At 22.9% G+C, this 21542-nt stretch overlaps 1 protein-coding gene across 2 annotated transcripts in view; it reads left to right on the forward strand.

The window, feature by feature from the left end:
* The window catches only part of LOC117178989 (nucleolar complex protein 2 homolog), a 35930-nt gene extending 25892 nt beyond the window's left edge, over nucleotides 1–10038 (forward strand). For both annotated transcript variants that reach the window (XM_033370590.1, XM_033370591.1), the window contains exons 10-12: nucleotides 1933–2064; nucleotides 2148–2363; nucleotides 9435–10038. In XM_033370590.1, coding sequence (XP_033226481.1) covers nucleotides 1933–2064; nucleotides 2148–2363; nucleotides 9435–9929 — 843 coding nt within the window. In that variant the 3' untranslated portion in view covers nucleotides 9930–10038. The remainder of the gene's footprint in view (nucleotides 1–1932; nucleotides 2065–2147; nucleotides 2364–9434) is intronic.
* Nucleotides 10039–21542: the final 11504 nt, after the last annotated feature.

The raw sequence follows: 21542 nt of genomic DNA on the forward strand, positions 1-21542 counted from the left end.
AAAAAAGTTATCTTTCTTGGTTGAAAATTATTTTCTTTTTTGAAATAGCTAATTTTTTTATAATTTTTTGAAAATTGATTCAATTGATTGAAACTTCGTTTTTATTGTATTTAAAAATTAATTTTTCTCACCAGAAATTTTAAATATTTGGCTGAAAATTCGCCTTTTTGATAATTACGAAAACATGATTTTGGTTTTAAAATATCGATTTTTTTCAAAAGTGGACCTGGAAAACTTGAAAAAGTAAACTCAATTTTTTTAGCAACCCTGAAAATTATGATTTTAATAATTAAATGCAAAAAAAAACATTAAAATTGTTTGTTATAGGTTATTATTGGAACGATAAAAATGATTCCGACTTCCCAATATATTTGTATTTGTGAAATATTTCTGAAATCTTTAAAATCTTTGTGAAATTTTCTGAAATCTTTATAAAATCATTTTACATCGTTTCAATTTTTGTGACATCTTTTGGAATCTACAGAGTTCAAGTGATTCAAATTTTTGTGAAATCTTGCGAAGTCATTTGATATCTTTTTCAAATCTTTTGAAATCTTTTTAAAATAATTTTTAATCCTTTTGAAATCTTTCTGAAATCTTTCAATCCTTTGTGAAATTTGTTGAAAACTTTTTAAAACCATTTTGAATCTTTGAAATATATAAAATTTGTGTGACATCTTTTGGAATATACTTTAAATGATTGAAGTTTTTGTGAAATTGCTAAAATCTTTGTGAAATCTTTTGATATCTTTTTGAAATTTTTAAAATCTGTAAGATATTTCTGAAATCTTTAAAATCTTTGTGACAATTTCTGAAACCTTTTTAAAAACATTTTGAATCTTTTAAATTTTTGTGCCATCTTTTGGAATCTATTTAAAATCATTAAAATTTTTTTGAAATCTTTAAATCTTTGAGAAATCCTTTGATATCTTTTTCAAATATTGTGAAATCTTTTTAAAATGATTTTTAATCTTTTTGAAATCTTTAAAATATGTAGGATATTTGTGAAATTTTTCTAAAATCTTGAAAATCTTTGTGAAATTTTCCGAAATCTTTTTAAAAATCTTAATAATTTTTGTGACATCTTTCTGAAATCTTTGCAATTTTTGTGAAATCTTTCAATCTTTGTAAAATTCTTTGATATCTTTTTGAAATTTTGAAAATTTATAGGATATTTCTGAAATCTTTAAAATCTTGGTGAAAATTTCTTGAATCTTTTTAAAATCTATTTAAAATCATGGATATTTTTGTCTGTTTTTGTGAAATCTTTTTAAAATAATTTTTAATCCTTTTGAAATCTTTAAAATCTATAGGATATTTGTGAAATTTTTCTAAAATCTTAAAAATCTTTGTGAAATTTTCCAAAATCTTTTAAAAATCTTAAAAATGTTTGTGACATCTTTCTGAAATCATTTTACATCTTTTACATTTTTGTGACATGTTCTAGAATCTATTTAAAATCATTGAAATTTTTGTGAAATCTTTAAATCCTTTGTGAAGTTTTCTGAAAACTTTTTAAAACCATTTTAAATCTTTGAAATATATTAAATTTTTGTGGCATCTTTTGGAATCTATTTAAAATCATGGAAATTTTTATCTGTTTTTGTGAAATCTTTTTAAAAATAATTTTTAATCCTTTTGAAATCTTTAAAATCTATAGGATATTTGTGAAATTTTTCTCAAATCTTCAAAATCTTTGTTTGAAAAAGTCGTTTGGAATCTTTTTGAAATCATTGAAATTTTTGGTTAAATCTTTTGAAATGCTTTCAATATTTAAAATCATTGAAATATTTTTAGTTTTAAAATACCAATTTTTTTTCAAAAGTGAACCTGAAAAACTTGGAAAAATAAACTGAATTGTTTTAGCAACCCTGAAAATTATGATTTTAATAATTAAATGCAAAAAAAAAACATTAAAATTGTTTGTTATAGATTATTATTGGAACAATAAAAATGGTTCCGACTTCCCAATATTATCCATTACGTTTCCACTGTGTAAAAATGTTAATAGACATAGCGAAAGAATCCGGAACATTCATACCGATTTTGCCCTTTTTGCTCGAGGTAAATTTTTTTTTTTCTTATTTATTGTCTCAACTGCAAAGAAGAATATTTTCAATGAAAAGAATATTTATTAATTTTTGTAGGTGTTGAGTTATTATGATTTCAATAAAAAACACAAAGTAGCAGCGATGAAACCAAAGTCACTGCTTTGTTTATTGAAAATATCGAAGAGTGAACAGCAAGAAAATACTTTCAAAGACAGTATTATTGAAAATATCTACGAGCTCATTTTGGAAAATGCAGCAAACGAAAGTTACAAAATTTACTTCCCGGATGCTTACATTCCTTGCATCATCCAGGTAATCAAAATTTTTGGATTTTTATTTTTTTAAATAGAGTATATTTTTTTATCTCTCCAATTTTATTAATATTAATTATTCTTATTATTAATTGTTATTTAGAACTAATGAAACATTCCACTTGACAAAATACGTGATACTTTTTTCCGCTGTTTTTTTTTTTTACATTTCCCTCCCTATTTTAATGGACTGGAATATTTCTTACCTTTTGAAAATTAGGTGATAAATTATGGTTTCCCTATTTTAAACTTTTGTAAATTCTATCCAATTCTTTTGAAATCTTCTTACTTCTTTTGGATTTGTTTAAACTTTGTGAAATATTTTTATATTTTTCGGACTCTGTGAAATCTATTTATTTATTTTGGAATATTTAAAATACTTGTGAAATCCTATGAAATCTTTAAAATCTTTGCGAGATCTTTGAAAACTTTGTAAAATTTTCTGAAATCTTATTGAAATAATTTTAAATTTTTACGAAATGTTTAAAATGTTTTTAAAATCCTTTGTTATGTTTTTGAAACCATTTTAAATCCTAAAAGAAATCTTTAAAATCTTTTCGAGGTCTTTGAAATCTTTGTGAAATATTTTGAAATATCTTGTAATCTTTGAAACCTTTTTAAAATCTATTGAATTATTTTGAAATTCTTTTGAAATTTAAATCATTTTTGGATTACTTTGAAATCTTTTTAAAATCATTTTAAATCTTTGAAATCTTTCAGAAATTTTTTGAAATCTTTGAAATCTTTTGAAATCTTTTTACAATTATTCTTGATCTTTGTCAAATTTTTAAAACCTGTAAACTATTTGTGAAGTATTTAAAATCATTGCAAAAATCTTTTTGAATCTTTGCGAAATCTTTATAAAATCATAAAAAAACTTGTGTGAAACATTTAAAATGTTTTCAATTTTTTGAAATCTTTTGAAATTATTAAAACCTTTTGTGAAATCTATTGAATTATTTTGAAATCTTTCTGAAATCTAAAATATTTGTGAAATACTTTGAAATCTTTTTAAAATTATTTTAAATCTTTCAAATGTTTGTAACATCTTTTGGAATCTTTTTAAAATTATTTAAATAGTTTGTCAAATGTTTTATAGAGCTTTTAATTTTTTTTAAATTATTTAAATATTTATGAAATCTTGTGAATCTGTTGAATTCTTTGCGAAATCCATTGAAATCTTTTGAAATAATTAGGAAATCTTAAAAATCTTTGTGAAATCCTTTCATATCTTTTTAAATCTTGTTAGGTCTTTTTAAATCTTTTCAATTATTTTAAATTATTGAAATATTTACGAAATCTTGTAAATCTGTTGAAATCTATTGAATTATTTTGAAATAATTCTGAAATCTTTAAAATCTGTGTGAAATTCTCAGTTATCTTTTTGAAATCTTTGCGAAATCCTTTCATATCTCGTTGAAATCTTTTTAAATCTTGTTAAATCTTTTAAAATCTTTTCAATTATTTAAAATTATTAAAATATTTATGAAATCTTGTAAATCTGTTGAAATCTTTGTGAAGTCTATTGAATTATTTTGAAATAATTCTGAAATCTTTAAAATCTGTGTGAAATTCTCTGTTATCTTTTTGAAATCTTTGCAAAATCCATTGAATTCTTTTGAAATAATTCGGAAATCTTAAATATCTTTGTGAAATCCTTTTATATCTTTTTGAAATCTTTTTAAAATCATTTTTAATCTTTTTGAAATCTTAAAAATGGACAGGATAATTGTGAAATCTTTAAAATTTTTGAGAAATTTTCTGAAATGTTTTCGAAATAATTTCAAATCTTAAAAATGTTTTTGGACATCTTTTGACTTTTTTTTTTAAATCTTTGAAATTTTTTGTTAAATCATTTAAAATGTTTTCAGTTATTCAAAATTATTGAAATATTAATGAAATCTTGTAAATCTGTTGAAATATTTGTGAAATCTATTGAATTATTTTTAAATAATTCTGAAATCTATAAAATCTTTGTGAAATCCTTTGAAATCTTTTTTAAATCGTTTTGAAGTTTTGACATATTTGTGAAATATTTTTGTTATCTTTTTTAAATTAATTATACTTTTTGAAAACCATTCGAATTTTTTTGAAGTAATTATGAAATCCTTACATTCTTTGTGAATGCCTTTGTTATCTTTTTGATATCTTTACCATCTCACTAATATTTGTAAAATCTTTCTGAAATCTTTAAATTCTTTGTGAAATTTCCTGAAATCATTTTGAAATATTTAAAATTTTTGTGACGTCTTTTGGAATCTTTTTGAAAACATTGAAATTTTTTGTTAAATCATTTGAAATGCTTATAATTATTTAAAATAATTGAAATATTGATGAAATCTTGTAAATCTGTTGAAATTTTTCTAAAGTCTATTGAATTCTTCTCAAATAATTATGAAATCTTTAAAATCTGTGTGAAATCCTCTGTTATCTTTTTGAAATCTTTGTGAAATCTATCAAATATTTGTCAAATCTTTCTGAAATCTTTAAATTCTCTGTCAAATTTTCTGAAATCTTTTTAAACCCATTTCACATCTTTGATATGTTTAAAATTGTTGGTACATCTTTTGGAATCCATTTAATATCATTAAAATTTTTGTGAAATATTTAAAATCTTTGTGAAATCTTCTGAAATATTTATAAAACAATTTTAATTCTTTGAGGTCTTTGGAATTTTTGTGACTTCTTTTGTAATCTATTGAAAGTCATTAAAATTTTTGTGAAATCTTTAAAAGCTTTGTGAAATTCTTTGTTATATTTTTGAAATCTTTTAAAATCTCTTAAAAACAATTTTTAATCCTTTTAAAATTTTGAAAATCTCTAAAATATTTGTAAAATCTTTCTGAAATCTTTCAATTCTTTGTCAAATTTTCTGAAATCCTTTTGAAATCTTCAAAATGTTTGTGACGTCTTTTGGAATCTTTTTTAATTCATTGAAATATTTTGTTAAATCTTTTGAAATGCTTTCAATTATTAAAAATCTGTGAAATGTTTTTGAAGTCCTTTAAATCTGTTGAAATCTTTGTGAAATCTATTGAATTATTTTTAAATCTTTAAAATCTTTGTGAAATCCTTTTAAATCTTATTTAAATCGTTTAAAATTTTTGAAATTTTTCTGAAATCTCTTGGTATTTTTGAAACCTTTGCGAAATGTATTCAATTCTTTTGAAATAATTATGAAATCCTTAGATATCTTTTAGAAATCGTTTGAAATCATTTTTAATCGTTGAAAAATCTTTAAAATCTATAAAATATTTGTGAAATCTTTTCATTCTTTGTGAAATTTTCTGAAATCTTTTTAAAACCGTTAAAAATGTTTCAAATCTTTTAAATGTATGTCACATCTTCTAAATCTGTAGAAATATTTTGTAATATTTTGGAATTTTCGTGAAATCTGCTGAAATCTTTGTGAAATAATTTTATATCATTGCGATATCTTTAAAATATTTTTTTTTTTTAATATTTGTCAAATCTTTTAAAATCTTTGAATTTTTTGTCAAAACTATTAAATTGTTTTGAAATCTTTCTGAAATCTTTTAAAGACTTTAAAACTTTTGTGAAATAATTTGGATTCTCATAAAATCTTTCAAATATTTTTAAAATAATTTTTAAGCTTTGTGAAGTCTTTCAGAATTATAAAATATTTATGAAATCTTGGATATATTCTGCAATCTTTAGAAATTTTTGTGACATCATGGAAATTTTCTGTGAATTCTTTCTCAAATCTTCTGAATTCTTTTTGAAATAATTTTGTATCTTTGTGAAATATATAAATATTTCGAAATCTTTTGGAATCTTTGTGAAACCTGTTAAAATCTTTGAAATCTTTTTGAAATCTGTTGATTTCTTTTGGTATCTTTCAGAAATATTTTGAAATCTCTGAAATCTTTGACAAATCTTTGAAACATTCATGAAATCTAGTGAATTATTTTGAAATCTTTGAAATCCTTAAAGTTTTTTATAAAATCTTCTGAAATCTTTAAAATCTTTTGCGAGGTCTTTAAAATATTTGTAAAATCTTTGAAATTATTTGTGGAATATTTTCAAGTATTTTCAACTATTTTGTATAATTGAAATATTCAAATATTTATGAAATTATAGAAATATTTGGAAATTTTTTGTGAAATCTAGTGAATTATTTTTAAATCTTTCTGGTCAACCTTTAGATATGATGATGATAATTTTAGACGTTTAAGAAATTTAATATTATATAACAATCAAAATTGTTTGGTATTATATCATTTTTTTTACGTTAATTTTTCAATTTTTGTTAGGAAAATTTTTTAAAAAATCGAATCTTGATCTATCGTTAATATATTATTAAAATAACTATACAGCAGTAATATTTTACAACTTTTTATTTTATTGGTTTATTTTTTATTGACTGTTATGGAAATATATTTTAAATCCATTTTAAATCTTTGAAATATATTAAATTTGTGTGACATCTTTTGGAATATGCTTAAAATGATTGAAGTTTTTGTGAACTTACTAAAATCTTTTTGAAATCTTTTGATATCTTTTTGAAATTTTTAAAATCTGTAGGACATTTCTGAAATCTTCAAAATCTTTGTGAAAATTTCTGAAATCATTTTGAATCTTTTAAATTTTTGTGACATCTTTTCGAATCTATTTAAAATCATTAAAAATTTTGTGAAATCTTTAAATTTTTGTGAAATCCTTTGATATCTTTTTCAAATATTGTGAAATCTTTATAAAATAATTTTTAATCCTTTTGAAATCTTTAAAATGTTTGAGACATCTTTCTGAAATAGTTTTAAAATCATTTTAAATCTTTTACATTTTTGTGACATGTTTTGGAATCTATTTAAATTCATTCCAATTTTTGTGAAATCTTTAAATCTTTGTAAAATTCTTTTATATCTTTTTGAAATTTTTAAAATCTAGGATATTTCTGAAATCTTTAAAATCTTTGTGAAAATTTCTGACATCTTTTTAAAATCATTTTGAATCTTTTAAACTTTTGTGACATCTTTTGGAATCTATTTAAAATCATTTACATTTTTATCAAATCTTTGTGAAATCTTTGTGAAATATTAAAAAATAATTTTTAATACTTTTGAAATCCTTAAAATCTATAGGGTATTTGTAAAAATTTTCTAAAATCTTTGTGAAATTTTCCGAAATCTTTATTTTCTGAAATGTTTTTAAAACCATTTTAAATCTTTGAAAATTTTTAATTTTTCTGTCATCTTTTGGAATATACTTTTAATGATTGAAGGTTTTGTGAAATCCTTTGATATCTTTTTGAATTTTTTTAATCTATAGGATATTTGTGAAATATATCTGAAATCTTTAAAATCTTTGTGAAATTTTCTGAAATCTTTATAAAATCCTTTTACATCTTTTAATTTTAGTAACATCTTTTGGAATCTACACAGTTAAAGTGATTCAAATCTTTTGAAATCTTTTTAAAATAATTTTTAATCCCTTTGAACTCTTTCTGAAATCTTTAAATCCTTTGTGAAATGTTCTGAAAACTTTTTAAAACCATTTTAAAGCTTTGAAATATATTGAATTTGTGTGACATCGTTTCGAATATACTTAAAATGATTGAAGTTTTTGTGAAATTGCTAAAATCTTTGTGAAATCCTTTGATATCCTTTTGAAATCTTTAAAATCTATAGGATATTTGTGAAATTTTTCGAAATCTTTTTGAAAATCTTTAAATTGTTTGTGACATCTTTCTGAAATCTTTCTAAAGTCATTTTAAATCTTTTACATTTTTGTGACATATTTTTAAAATAACTTTCAATGCTTTTGAAATCTTTAAAATCTATAGGATGTTTGTGAAATCTTTCTGAAATCTTTAAATCCTTTGTGAAATTTTCTGAAAACTTCTTAAAACCATTTTTAATCTTTGGAATATATTAAATTTGCCTGATATTTTTTGGAATACACTTTAAATTATTGAAGGTTTTGTGAAATTGCTAACATCTTTGTGAAATCCTTTGATATCTTTTTGACATTTTTAAAATCTGTAGGATATTTCTGAAAACTTTAAAATCTTTGTGAAAATTTCTAAAATCTTTTTAAAATCATTTTAAATCTTTTAAATTTTTATGATTTCTTTTGTAATCTATTTAAAATCATGAAAACTTTTGTCTGTTTTTGTGAAATCTTTCTGAAATCATTTTAAATATTTTACATTTTTGTGACATGTTTTAGAATCTCTTTAAAATCATTAAATCCTTTGTGAAATTTTCTGAAAACTTTTTAAAACCATTTTAAATCTTTGAAATATATTAAATTTTTGTGGCATCTTTTGGAATCTATTTAAAATCATGGAAATTTTTATCTGTTTTTGTGAAATCTTTTTAAAATCATTTTTAATCCTTTTGAAATCTTTAAAATCTATAGGATATTTGTGGAAATTTTTTAAAAATCTTCAAAATCTTTGTTTGAAAGTCTTTTGGAATCTTTTTGAAATCATTAAAATCTTTTGAAATGCTTTCAATATTTAAAATCATTGAAATATTTATGAAATCTTGTAAATCTATTGAAATCTTGGTAAAATCCATTGAATTCTTTTGAAATAATTCTGAAATCTTCTAGTCTGTATGAAATCCTTTAAAATCTTTTTGAAGCCTATTTAAAAATTTTTAAATTCTTTAAATATATGTGACATCTTTTGGAATCTTTTCGAAATGATTGAAATTTTTTGTTAAATCTTTTGAAATGCTTTCAATTATTTAAAATCATTGAAATATTTATGACATTTTTTTAATCTGTTGAAATCTTTGTGAAATCTTCAATTTTTATGCTGAAATATTTGGGAAATAATTTTATATAATTGAAACCATGTTGAACCTTTGTGAAATCTATCGGATTCTCACAAAATCATTCAAATAATTTTTAAGCTTTGCGAAATCTTTCAAATTTATCAAATATTCGTGAAATGTTGAAAATATTCGGTAATCTTTTGAGATCGAAATCAAAAGTAAATCTGATAAAACCCTTAATTCGTGGAATTTCAAAACCAGTGTCACCTGTTTTGTGAAAAGAGCGAAAATCTTGAATTTAAAATTGACAAGAAAAACCCAATTTGCAGCTGAAATCCTTCCTGAAAAAATGCAATGTAGCAAACTACTCTCGAAAGATGAAACAACTTCTCGATAAGATTGAGGAGAACCGAAAATTCGTCGAGAAGGAGCGCAGCAAAGCGACTTTCGATTTCAAGAATATGAAAGAAATCCAAAACTGGGAAATCAGGTTGCAGAGTGAAAAAACACCGCTCGTTAAATTCTACGATTCTTGGTACAAGGTCAATCAAAGCCAGAAAATGAAGCTCCTCACGCAAAACGACGAGGAGGCTGATTTTAAATTGCCCTTGTTGAGAAAATCGAAGGGAAATAAGAGACGCGCTTCCAGTGAAGATGACAGTGATCTCGATATGCCGGTTGAAGAATTCGAGAGGAGGCAGGAGAAGAAGAAGCAGAAGAAGAAGATGATGAAAGGGAGGAGGAGGAGGGATGAGGCGGAAGAAGATCTTCCGAGGGATAACACGGATATTGTTAAGGACATGAAGATGGGCGATTGGGACTAAAGTTTATGGTGAAAATAATTGTTTTAGCAATCGAAATCTAAGTTCTGTACAAAAAAAAATGGTTCTTCGATTCTGGAACCTTTACCTTTTTAATTAGGAAATAAAAAGATGTGTCACTTGTGTCACAAATAGATGTTTAATCATATTTTTTTCTTGGGACCATTATTTTTTGGTTTCTTTTTATGCATTGGTAACCAAATAGTTTAATTTTTAAACTAATATGATAAATTTTTAACTGAAATAGTTGAATTTTCAAAGAAGTAGATCAATTTTCTATCAAATAAACGAATCTTGAACTAAAAAACTGAACATCTTTCTGAAATCTTTCAAATCTTTCTGAAATCATTTGAAATGTTTGTGAAATAATTTTAAATCGGCGAAATTTTGAAACGTTTTCAATTATTTAAAATAATCGAATTATTAATGAAATCTTGTAAATCTGTTGACATTTTTGTAAAAGCTATTGAATTCTTTTGAAATAATTCTGAAATCTTTAAAATCGGTGTGAAATCCTCTGTTATCTTTTTTAAATCTTTGTGAAATCTATAAAATGTTTGCAAAATCTTTCTGAAATCTTTTTAAACCATTTTAATTCTTTGAGGTCTTTAGAGTTTTTGTGACATCTTTTGGAATATATTTAAAGTCATTGAAATTTTTGTGCAATCTTTAAAATCTTTGTGAAATCCTTTGATATATTTTTAAAATCTTTTTAAAATAATTTTTAATCCTTTTAAAATCTTTAACATCTCAAAAATATTTGTAAAATGTTTCTGAAATCTTTAAATTCTTTGTCAAATTTTCTGAAATCATTTTGAAATCTTTGAAATCTTTCAAATGTTTGTGACATCTTTTGGAATCTTTTTGAAACCACTGAAATGTTTTGTTAAATCTTTTGAAATGCTTTCAATTACTTAAAATCATTGATATATTTATCAAATCTTGTAAATCTGTTGAAATCTTTGTGAAATCCTTTAAAATCTTTTTTAAATCGTCTTGAAGTTTTGACATTTCTCTGAAATATTTTGGTATCTTTGAAACCTTTGTGAAATCTATTAAATTCTTTTGAAATAATTATAAAGTCCTTACAATCTTTGTGAAATCCTTTTTTATCTTTTTTAAATCAATTATAATTTTTTAAATCTATTGGCTTTTTTTGAAATAATTATGAAATCCTTACATTCTTGGTGAATTTCTTTGTTATCTTTTTGAAATCTTTTGAAATCTTTTTGTAATAATTTTTTATCTTCGTAAAATCTTTAAAATATAAAAAATATTTGTAAAGTCTTTCTCAAATATTTAAATTCTTTGTGAACTTTCCGAAATCTTTTGAAAACCATTTTAAATCTTTAAAATTTTTGGGACATATTTTGAAATCCATTTAAAATCATTAAAATTTTTGTGAAATCCTTCGATATCTTTTTTAAATCTTTTTTAATCCTTTTGAAATCTTTAAAATCACAAAAATATTTATAAAATCTTTCAATTCTTTGTGAAATTTCCTTACATTATTTTGAAATATTTAAAATTTTTGTGAGGTTGTTTGAAATTTTTTTGAAAACATTGAAATTTTTTGTTAAATCATTTGAAATGCTTTCAATTATTTAAAATAATTGAAAGATTGATGAAATCTTGTAAATCTGTTGAAATTTTTGTAAAATCTGTTGAATTCTTTTGAAATAATTCTGAAATCTCTAAAATCTGTGTGAAGTCCTCTGTTATCTTTTTTAAATCTTTGTGAAATCTATAAAATGTTTGTAAAATCTTTCTGAAATCTTTTTAAACCATTTTAATTCTTTGAGGTCTTTAGAATTTTTTTGAAATTTTCTGAAATATTTATAAAATCATTTTAGTTCTTTGAGGTCTTTGGAATTTTTGTGACATTTTTTTAAATCTATTTAAAGTCATTGAAATTTTTGTGAAATCTTTAAAATCTTTGTGAAATCTTTGTGAAATCCTTTGATATATTTTCGAAATCTTTTTGAAATCTTTGAAGTATTTAAAATTTTTGTGACGTTTTTTGGAATTTTTTTGAAAACATTGAAATTTTTTCTTAAATCATTCGAAATGCTTTCAATTATTTAAGATAATTGAAACATTGATGAAATCTTGTAAATCTGTTGAAATTTTTGTAAAAGCTATTGAATTCTTTTGAAATAATTCTGAAATCTTTCAAATCTGTGTGAAATCCTTTGAAATCTTCTTCAAATCAATCATACTTTTTGAAATTTTTCTGAAATCTATTGGATTTTTTTTTAAGTAATTATGAAATCCTTACATTCTTTGTGAATTCCTTTGATATCTTTTTGAAATCATTTTGAAATAATTTTTAATCTTCGTAAAATCTTTAAAATATAAAAAATATTTGAAAAGTTTTTCTCAAATATTTAAATTCTTTGTGAAATTTTCTTAAATCTTTTTAAATCCATTTTAAATCTTTGAAATCTGAAAAAGTTTTTGGGACATCTTTTGAAATCTATTTAAAATCATTAAAACTTGTGTGAAATTCTTCGATATCTTTTTGAAATCTTTTTTAATCCTTTTGAAATCTTTAAAATCTCCAAAATATTTGTAAAATCTATTTTGAAATCTTTAAATTCTTTGTGAAATTTCCTGAAATCATTTTGAAATATTTAAAATTTTTGTGACGTCTTTTGAAATTTTTTTGAAAACATTGACATTTTTTGTTAAACCATTTGAAATGCTTTAAATTGTTTAAAATAATTGAAACATTGATAAAATCTTGCAAATCTGTTGAAATTTTTGTAAAATCTATTGAATTATGTTAAAATAATTATGAAATCTTTTTAAACCCTTTTTTAAATCTTTGAAATGTTTAAAATTGTAGGTACATCTTTTGGAATCCATTTAAAATCACTAAAATCTTTGTGAAATCTTCTGAAATATTTATAAAATCATTTTAATTCTTTGTTGGCTTTGGAATTTTTGTGGCATCTTTTGGAATCTATTTAACGTCATTGACATTTTTGTGAAATCTTTAAAATCTTTGTGAAATCCTTTGATATATTTTTGAAGTCTTTTTGAAATCTTTTAAAATCTTTTTAAAATATTTTTTAATCCTTTTAAAATCTTTAAAATCTCTCAAATATTTGTAAAATCTTTGAAATATTAAAAAATTTGTGATATCTTTTGGAATCTTTTTTAAATCATTGAAACTTGTTTTTAAATCTTTTAAAATTCTTGCAATTGTTTAAAACTATTGAAATATTTATGAAATGTTATAAATGCGTTGAAATCTTTGTGAAATTTACTAAATTATTGTGAAATAATTCTGAAATTTTCAAATCTCTGTGAAATCCTTTGAAATCTTTTTTAAATCAATCGTACTTTTTGAAATTTTTATGAAATCTATTGGATTTTTTTTGAAGTAATTATGAAATCCTTACATTCTTTGTGAATTATTTTTTTATCCTTTTGAAATCTTTTTAAAATCATTTTTAATCTTCATGAAATCTTTAAAATAAAAAAAATATTTGTAAAATCTTTCTTAAATCTTGAAAATCTTTGTCAAATTTTCTGAAATCATTTATTTTGAAATCTTTGAAATTTTTCAAATGTTTTTTTATATCTTTTGAAATCTTTTTGAAATCATTGAAAATTTCTTGTTAAATCTTTTGAAATGCTTTCAATTATTTAAAATCGTTGAAATATTTATGAAATCTTATAAATCTGTTGAGATTTTTGTGAAATCTTCTGAATTATTTTGAAATAATTCTGAAATCTTTCAAATCTGTGTGAAATCCTTTGAAATCTTTTTTAATATTTAATAATATTTGAAATCTTTTGAAATCTCTTTAAAATAATTTCTAATCTTTGTGAAATCCTTTACCATCTTTTTGAAATCTTTAAAATGTATAGGATATTTGTGAAAACTTTCTGAAATCTTTAAAATATTTGTGAAATTTTCTTAAATATTTTTGAAATAATTGGAAATCTTGGAAATATTAAAAAATTTTGGGACATCTTTTGAAATCTTTTTTAAATCATTGAAACTTGTTATTAAATCTTTTGAAATGCTTTCAATTATTTAACATAATTTAAATATTTCTGAAATCTTTTAAATCTGTGTGAAATCCTTTGACATCTTTTTTAAATCAATTATAATTTTAAAAATTTTTCTAAAATCTTTTGATATCTTTGAAACCTTTGTGAAATCTATTGAATTCTTTTGAATTAATTATGAAATACTTACAATCTTTGTGAAATCCTTACATTATTCGTGAATTCCTTTTTTATCTTTTTGAAATATTTTAGAAATAATTTTAAATCTTCGTGAAATCTTTAAAATATAAAAAATATTTGTAAAATCTTTCTGAAATCTTTAAATTCTTTGTCAAATTTTCTGAAATCTTTTTAAACCCATTTTAAATCTTTGAAATCTTTAAAATTTTTGAGACATCTTTTGGAATCTATTTAAAATTATTTCAGTTATTTAAAATTATTGAAATCTTTATGAAATCTTGTAAGTCTGTTGAAACGTTTGTGAAATCCATTAAATTCTTTTGAAATAATTATGAAATCCTTCCAATCTTTGTGAATTCCTTTGTTATCTTTTTGAAATCTTTTGATATCTTTTTGAAATAGTTTTTAATCTTCGTGAAATCTTTAAAATATAAAAAATACTTGTAAAATCTTTCTGAAATCTTTAAATTCCTTGTGAAATTTTCGTAAATCTTTTTAAAACCATTTTAAATCTTTGAAATCTATAAAGTTTTTGGGATATGTTTTGGAATCCATTTAAAATCATTAAAAGTTTTGTGAAATATTAAAAATCTTTCTGAAATCCTTTGATATCTTTTTGAAATTATTTTGAAATATTTAAAATCTTTGTGAAATTTTCTGAAATCTTCTTGAAATCATTGGAAATCTTTGGAATATTTAAAAATGTTGTGATATCTTTTGAAATTCCTCAAATGTTAAAAATATTTGGAAAATCGTGGAAATATTTTGGAATTATTCGGAATTTTCGGAAATATTCCTAAAATCTTTAGAATCTTCGTGAAATTTTCGGAAATATTTTTTAAAAAATTTGAATGTTTCTAATGTTTTCAGTTATTTGAAATCATTGAAATATTGATCAAATAGTTGAAAAATATTTTTGAAATCATCTAAAATCTTTGAAATATTTCCAAAATCTTTTGGAAACTTTTGTTAAATCTACTGAATTTTTCAGAAATCTTCAAAATATTTGTGAAATCTTTTGAAATCTTTTTTAATTAATTTTTAATCTTTCAAATCTTTGCGTACCCTTTTTAAATTTTTTGAATTATTTGACATTATTGATTGATTTTGTAATCTTTCTTGAATGTTTTTGAAATCTTTTAAAATTTGTGTGAAATCTTTGAAATCTTTTTGAAATAATTGAATGCATTTGCGAAATCTTTCAAATATTTGCAATTCTTTTGAAATTAGTTTTCAGCTAAAATCTAAAAGTTCAAATTTCAAAAGTTCAGTTTTCAGATAAAGAACTGAATTTTCGGCGCCAAAAATTAATTTTTAACTAAAAAGATAATTTTTTAACTAAAAATGGAACAGGTAAATTTTCATCTAGAAAAATAATTTTCAACCAATAAAAAACCGAATTGGAAATAAAATATTTAAATTTTCAACCAGATAAAAAGTTGATTTTTCAACCAATAAAAAATCGTGTTTTAAAGAAAATAAGTGAATTTTTAACCAAATAAATGAATTTAAAACCAAACAGATTAACATTCTACCGAATAAGAGGAATTTGCAGCAATATTCATAATTTTACAACTAAAACAAGATCAATTTTTAACCAAAAAGATGAATTTTCGAGAAAACAAACTTTCTACTAAAAAGACGTATTTTGAAACAAAGAAAAACGAATTTTTAATTAAAATTTTGAACTAAAACAGATAAATTTTCAACAACAAAAATGAAATAGTTAAATATTCAGATGGAAAAGTAAAAAAAATTAATGTTTAACTAAAAAATAGATTTTTGAAAATAAAAAAAAATATTTTTTCAAAATACATGCATTTTTAAACCAAATAGATGAATTTGTAACCAAAATGATAAATTTCCAATCAGAAAATAAGAATTTTCTAAAAAAAATCGAATTTCAAAGTAAATAAAAAATACATTTTTTAACTGAAAATTTTAGTAAATACTTAAGTTTTCTGTTAAAAAAGTTTTTTTTTAATGGTACAAATTAGTTAAATTTTCAACCATAAAAATGAATTTTTAACCAAAATAGATGTGTTTTCAGAAAAAATACATTTTTCTACAAAAAAAAATACATTTTTTAAATGGTTGATTTTTTAACTAAAAAACATAAATTTTCAGCCATAAGTAGAATTGTTATATGTTCATATTTGACCAATTTTCAAAAAAAAAAGAGAAAACATTTTTTCACCAACAGTTAAATTTTTAGAAAAATAAATAAATTAATTTACAAACAAAAAGAATGTTAGTCTATCAAAAAAAGCGAATTTTTCACATTATATATGAATATTTAACCACATAGTTGAATTTTCATCTAAAAATAAGGTAAGTTTTTAACTGAAAATGGAATAGGTTAGTTTCCTGTAAAGAAATAATTTTTAAACAATAAAATATATATTCTAACTTACCAGATGAAGTCTGGATGGGATAATTTTATTCCAAAAAGAAGAATTTTCAATAAAAAAAAATTCATTTGCAAAAAAAATGTTTAAAAAAATAGTCAAAATAGTTTTTAAAAAATTAATTTTTAAACCAAAATTTATCAACCGTTCATGGAATAGATAAATCTTTATTTAATTAATTTTTGAAAAAAAACACGCACGAAAATAATCAAATTATCAACACAAACAAAAAAAATTAACGTTTAACCCAAAAAAATTAATTTCCATACAAGAAAATTAATTTTCTAAAAGGATTTTCAACTTGAAAAAAAAAACATTTTTTAACTGAAAATTGTAGCATATTATTGTTTCTGTTTCCAGTTTAAAAGTTTATTTTTCAACCAAAAAATAAAAACATCTTCTCAACACCATACTTAAATTTTTGAACATAAAAATTTATTTTTAACCAAAATAGATGAATTTTTACACAAGAAGAAAAATTGCCTACCAAAAAAGATGATTTTTCAACTGAAAAAGATCAATTTTCAAGTAATGAAAAACGAATTTTCAACAAATTAATTAAATTTTCAACTAAGGAAATCATTTTTTAACCAAAAAATCAACTTTCACCTTAAAAGTTTAATTTAAAAAAAAAAGAGACGAACTTTCAATAAAATACATTAATTTCCAACCAAAAATAGTATATTTTAATTTTCATTTAATTAATTAAAAAAATAATAATTTTCACAAAAATGGTTTAATAATTAAGCAAAACAAAATTAATTTTCAACCTTAAAGATGAATTTTCATACGAAAAGATTAATTTTCTCCCAAAAAAGGATGAATTTTAATTTCAAATACATGAATTTTTAGTCAAACTGTTTATTTTTCAACTAAAAAAGATAAATTTTTAACTAAAAAAAAATATTTGAATTTTCATTTAAATAAGCTTCATCTAAAATAGATGGATTTTCAACTGAAAATATAAATTTTCGAGCAAAAGAAAATCGAAATTTCAAGCAAAAGAATTGATTTTTCAACAAATAGACGCCTACGATGCGACAACCGGATGCGCATTATTCTGAGAAGAAAAAGAATTTTCTGCCAAAAGAAAAATCAATTTTTAACTGAAAAAAATAATTTTTCAAGCGGAAGAAAAAAGAATTTTCTAAAAAAAATGGTTAATTTTCAACCAAAAATCGAGTACTTAATTTTTCATTTAAATAATTTTCAACAAGAAAAGCTAATTTTCACCAAAATAGTTGAAGAACCTTCAATTTAAAAGATTAATTTTCAACTAAAAGAAAGTATTTAAATTTATATTCAATTAATTTTCAACAGAAAAAACTATCAATAAAAAAAACTAAATTGTGAATGAATGTGATAAGAATTTTCATAAAAATACATCACAATAATGGTCACTTTAGGGTTACCCACAGTGGGGAAAAAATGACTTTTTTCGTGCAAAATAACATACAATTGAAAAATATTAACCGATTTGAGCGTAACAAATTTTTAAAAAAGATGAGAAAATTCTGTATCATGATATAATAAACAAATCAATTTTTGTTTTAAAAATTATTTGTTGAAAGTTTTTTTTTGTATTACATTCAATAATTCTACTTGTTTAAAAAAAAGTTATATTGCAAAAAATGTGGATGGAAACATTATTATGACAAAAATGTTTCTTAGGATTATTCTTGTTGATTTTATAAACAAATTTAATTTTAAAAGCTGAGTTATTTTCGGGCATTTTTCGGTGGAAAAATTCATCTTTAGTAAATGAGCAGGCTGCGTTTTAATCCAAGATTTCTACCTTACCAGCATCGAGAAGCTTCAGCCTTTAGTGGCTTGTGTCCGTGCTAAGCTTCGGAAACGTTCTCGAAGCTATTTATACATATATTTGATACATTTTATAATTTTTTTCAACGCCCGAATAATGTATTTATTGGATAAATTTATTAACAAAAAACATTAAATTCTTCAATTAATAAATTTGTATAACAAATTATTAAATTTATCAATGTATCTTAAATGATCATGAAAATATAATAATATTGTTTCCATTCAAATTTCGTGCAGTGTAACTAAAGAAAAAACGTAAAATTATTAATAATAGTAGGAAACACACTTTTAAAAATTAATTTGTTTATCAAAATTTTTTTTTCTTTTAGTAGAATGATAAAACATATTTAACTAATGTTACTCCCTGACACGTAGGCGCTTGCAACAATTTTATTGTTGTATTCGCTTTTTTTTAAATTTATAACGTCCAAATCGGTCAAGATTCATGGTCTGTACATTATTTTGAACCAAGAAAGTATTTTTTTTGTCCACTGTGACGCGGGCAAAAAATAGGAACTGATAGACGTGGATAAGCGTAGGATTCATTTGGATAGATAGACTGGGATTCAAAAGGATAGAGTTGATTTATTTTTATATGGATAAAAATCAATTCATGTACATACAGAAGTAGGGATTGAAAAATGTGGGCACAATTTGAGATTGACAAAACGATAGAAAGGGATAGACGTGGATAAGCGGAGAATATATTTTTGTAACTTTAAAAGATAGAGGTGAGTTTTATTGCAGAATTAATAGAAAAGGATTCATTTGTTCGGGAAAATAGGGATTAAAAAAGATTAACAGTATTCTGGATTGCCTAATGATAGAAAGAGATAGGCCTGTATGAATGAGAGATAGACAGGGATAGAAAAATTGGGATTCAAAAGGATAGATGTGGGTTTAGATTGAAAGAAAGATAGAAAAGGATAAACTTATATAAGTAGTGGGTAATCGATAGAAAGATTGTAAGCAGTTATAAAAGTTTTTTTCTAGCGGCACAAAAAACTTCACACTCGTACGGAACTGCACACTTTCCGCACTTTTAGTACAATATAGTATTGGATAAAAAAATAAAGGAGTCCAAAAAATGTATAGGTGATTTTTATTGCAGAAGTAATAGAAAAGGATTCATTTAGTCAGGAAAAATAGGAATTAAAAAAGATAAGCAGGACTTTGGATTTTCTAAATGATAGAAAGAAAGAGACCTTCCCTGATTGAAAGAAGGATAGAATTTGAAAAAAATTTGGATTCAAAAGGATACAGACAGTTTTATATTGAAATAAAAATAGAAAAGGATCGAATAAATAGGAGGAGAATAGGAAAGAATAAACTTGAATAAGTTTCTTGCTTGCTTGAACGGCAAACTTCACACTTGTACGGAACAGCATACTTTCCGTACTTGTATCATAATGTAATAATGGATAGAAAACGCAGGGATGCCAAAGGAGATAGGTGATTTTTATTGCCGCATTAATAGAAACGGAATTTATTTTGTTAGGAAAATAGGGATTCAAGAAGACAAGCAGGATTCTGGGTTGCCTAAAGAATAGAAAAAGATAGGCCTGGGTGAATAAGGGATAAACTTAAATAGAAAAATTGGGATTCGAAAGGATAGCGACTATTTTAGATTGAAACAAAGATCGAGAGAAATCGAATGAATTGGTCAAGAATAGGAAAGGATAGATTTTATAACGGATAGAAAGATTGGGAAACAAAAGGATTGGAATGGTTCTAGATTGAATCAAAGACAGACAAGGATTTCAAGGCATATATAGCGTGGGAAAAGTGACTAATTTAAAAATCATGCTAAAAAGCAGTTATAAAATAAATAGAAAATCAGGGATTCCAAAGGATATAGTTGATTTTTATTACAGAATTTATAAAAAAGGAATCATTTGGTTAGTAAAAAAGGGATTAAAAAGGATTAGCAGCAGTCTGGTTTGCCCTACTTGATAGCAAAAGATAGACCTGGATGTATAAAGGACTTGGACAGAAAAATTGGCATTCAAAAGGATAGGGGTGCTCTCAGATTGACACAAAGATGGAAAATGATTGAAGGAATAATTGGGAAATAAAAAAGAATAGATTTGGATAATGAATAGAAAGATTAGGATTTAAAAGAATAGGTTTGTTTTAAGATTGACACAAAGGTGGAAAAGGATTGAAGGAATAGGTGGATATAAAAAAATAGATCTTTATAATGAATAGAAATATTTGGATTAAAAATAATAGGGGTGGTTTTAGACTGAAACAAAGATAGAAAAAGATTAAAAGCATTTGTGGAAGATAGAGAAAAATACATGTTGATAATTTATAGGAAGCTTGAGATTCAAGAGGTTAGGGTTGTTTTTAAATTGAAATAAAGATAGAAAAGGAACTAATAATAAGGTCAAGAATAGGAAAGGGTAAATTTCTATAACGGAAAGAAAGATTGGGATTCAAATGGATTGGAGTGATTTAAAAAAGTTTAAGAGGGTTCTGGATTGCCCTAAAGGATAGAAAAATATAGGCCTCGATGAATGAGGGACTTGGACAGAAAAATTGGGATTCAAAAGGATAAAGGGGGATTTAGATTTAAAAAAGATGGTAAAGGGTTAAAGGAATAAGTGGGTATAAAATGATAGATTTTGATAATGAATAGAAAGATTGGGTTTCCAAAGTTAGAGGTCGTTTTAGATTAAAAGAAAGATGGAAAAAGATTGAAGGAATAGGTGGAGGATAGAAAAGGATAGATTGGGATAAGGGATAGAAAAATTGGAATTTAAAAGGATAGGGTTGTTTTTAGATTGAAACAAAAATGGAAAAAGCTTGAAAGAATAGGTGGAGGATAGGAAAGAATAGATTTTGATAATAAATAGAAAGATTGGGATTCAAATGGATTGGAGTGACTCTAGATTGAATCAAAGACAAAAAATGATTTCAAGGCATTTAGAGCGTGCGAAAAGTGACTAATTTCAAAATGCTGGTAAAGGCACTTATAAAAAAAAACGTTTTCAGGCTGCTGGTACAGAACTGTATGCTTTTCGCACTTGTAGCACAATATACTCTTCAATAGAAAAATTGGGATTCAAAAAGATAAGGGTGATTTTAGATTGAAACAAATATGAAAAAGGATTAAAGGAATGGAAAAGGATTGAAGGAAAAGCTGAGAGATAATAAAGAATAGATTTGGTTAATGGAT

The sequence above is a fragment of the Belonocnema kinseyi genome, chromosome 8 (genome assembly GCF_010883055.1).
Source record: "Belonocnema kinseyi isolate 2016_QV_RU_SX_M_011 chromosome 8, B_treatae_v1, whole genome shotgun sequence".
NCBI lineage: Eukaryota > Metazoa > Arthropoda > Insecta > Hymenoptera > Cynipidae > Belonocnema > Belonocnema kinseyi.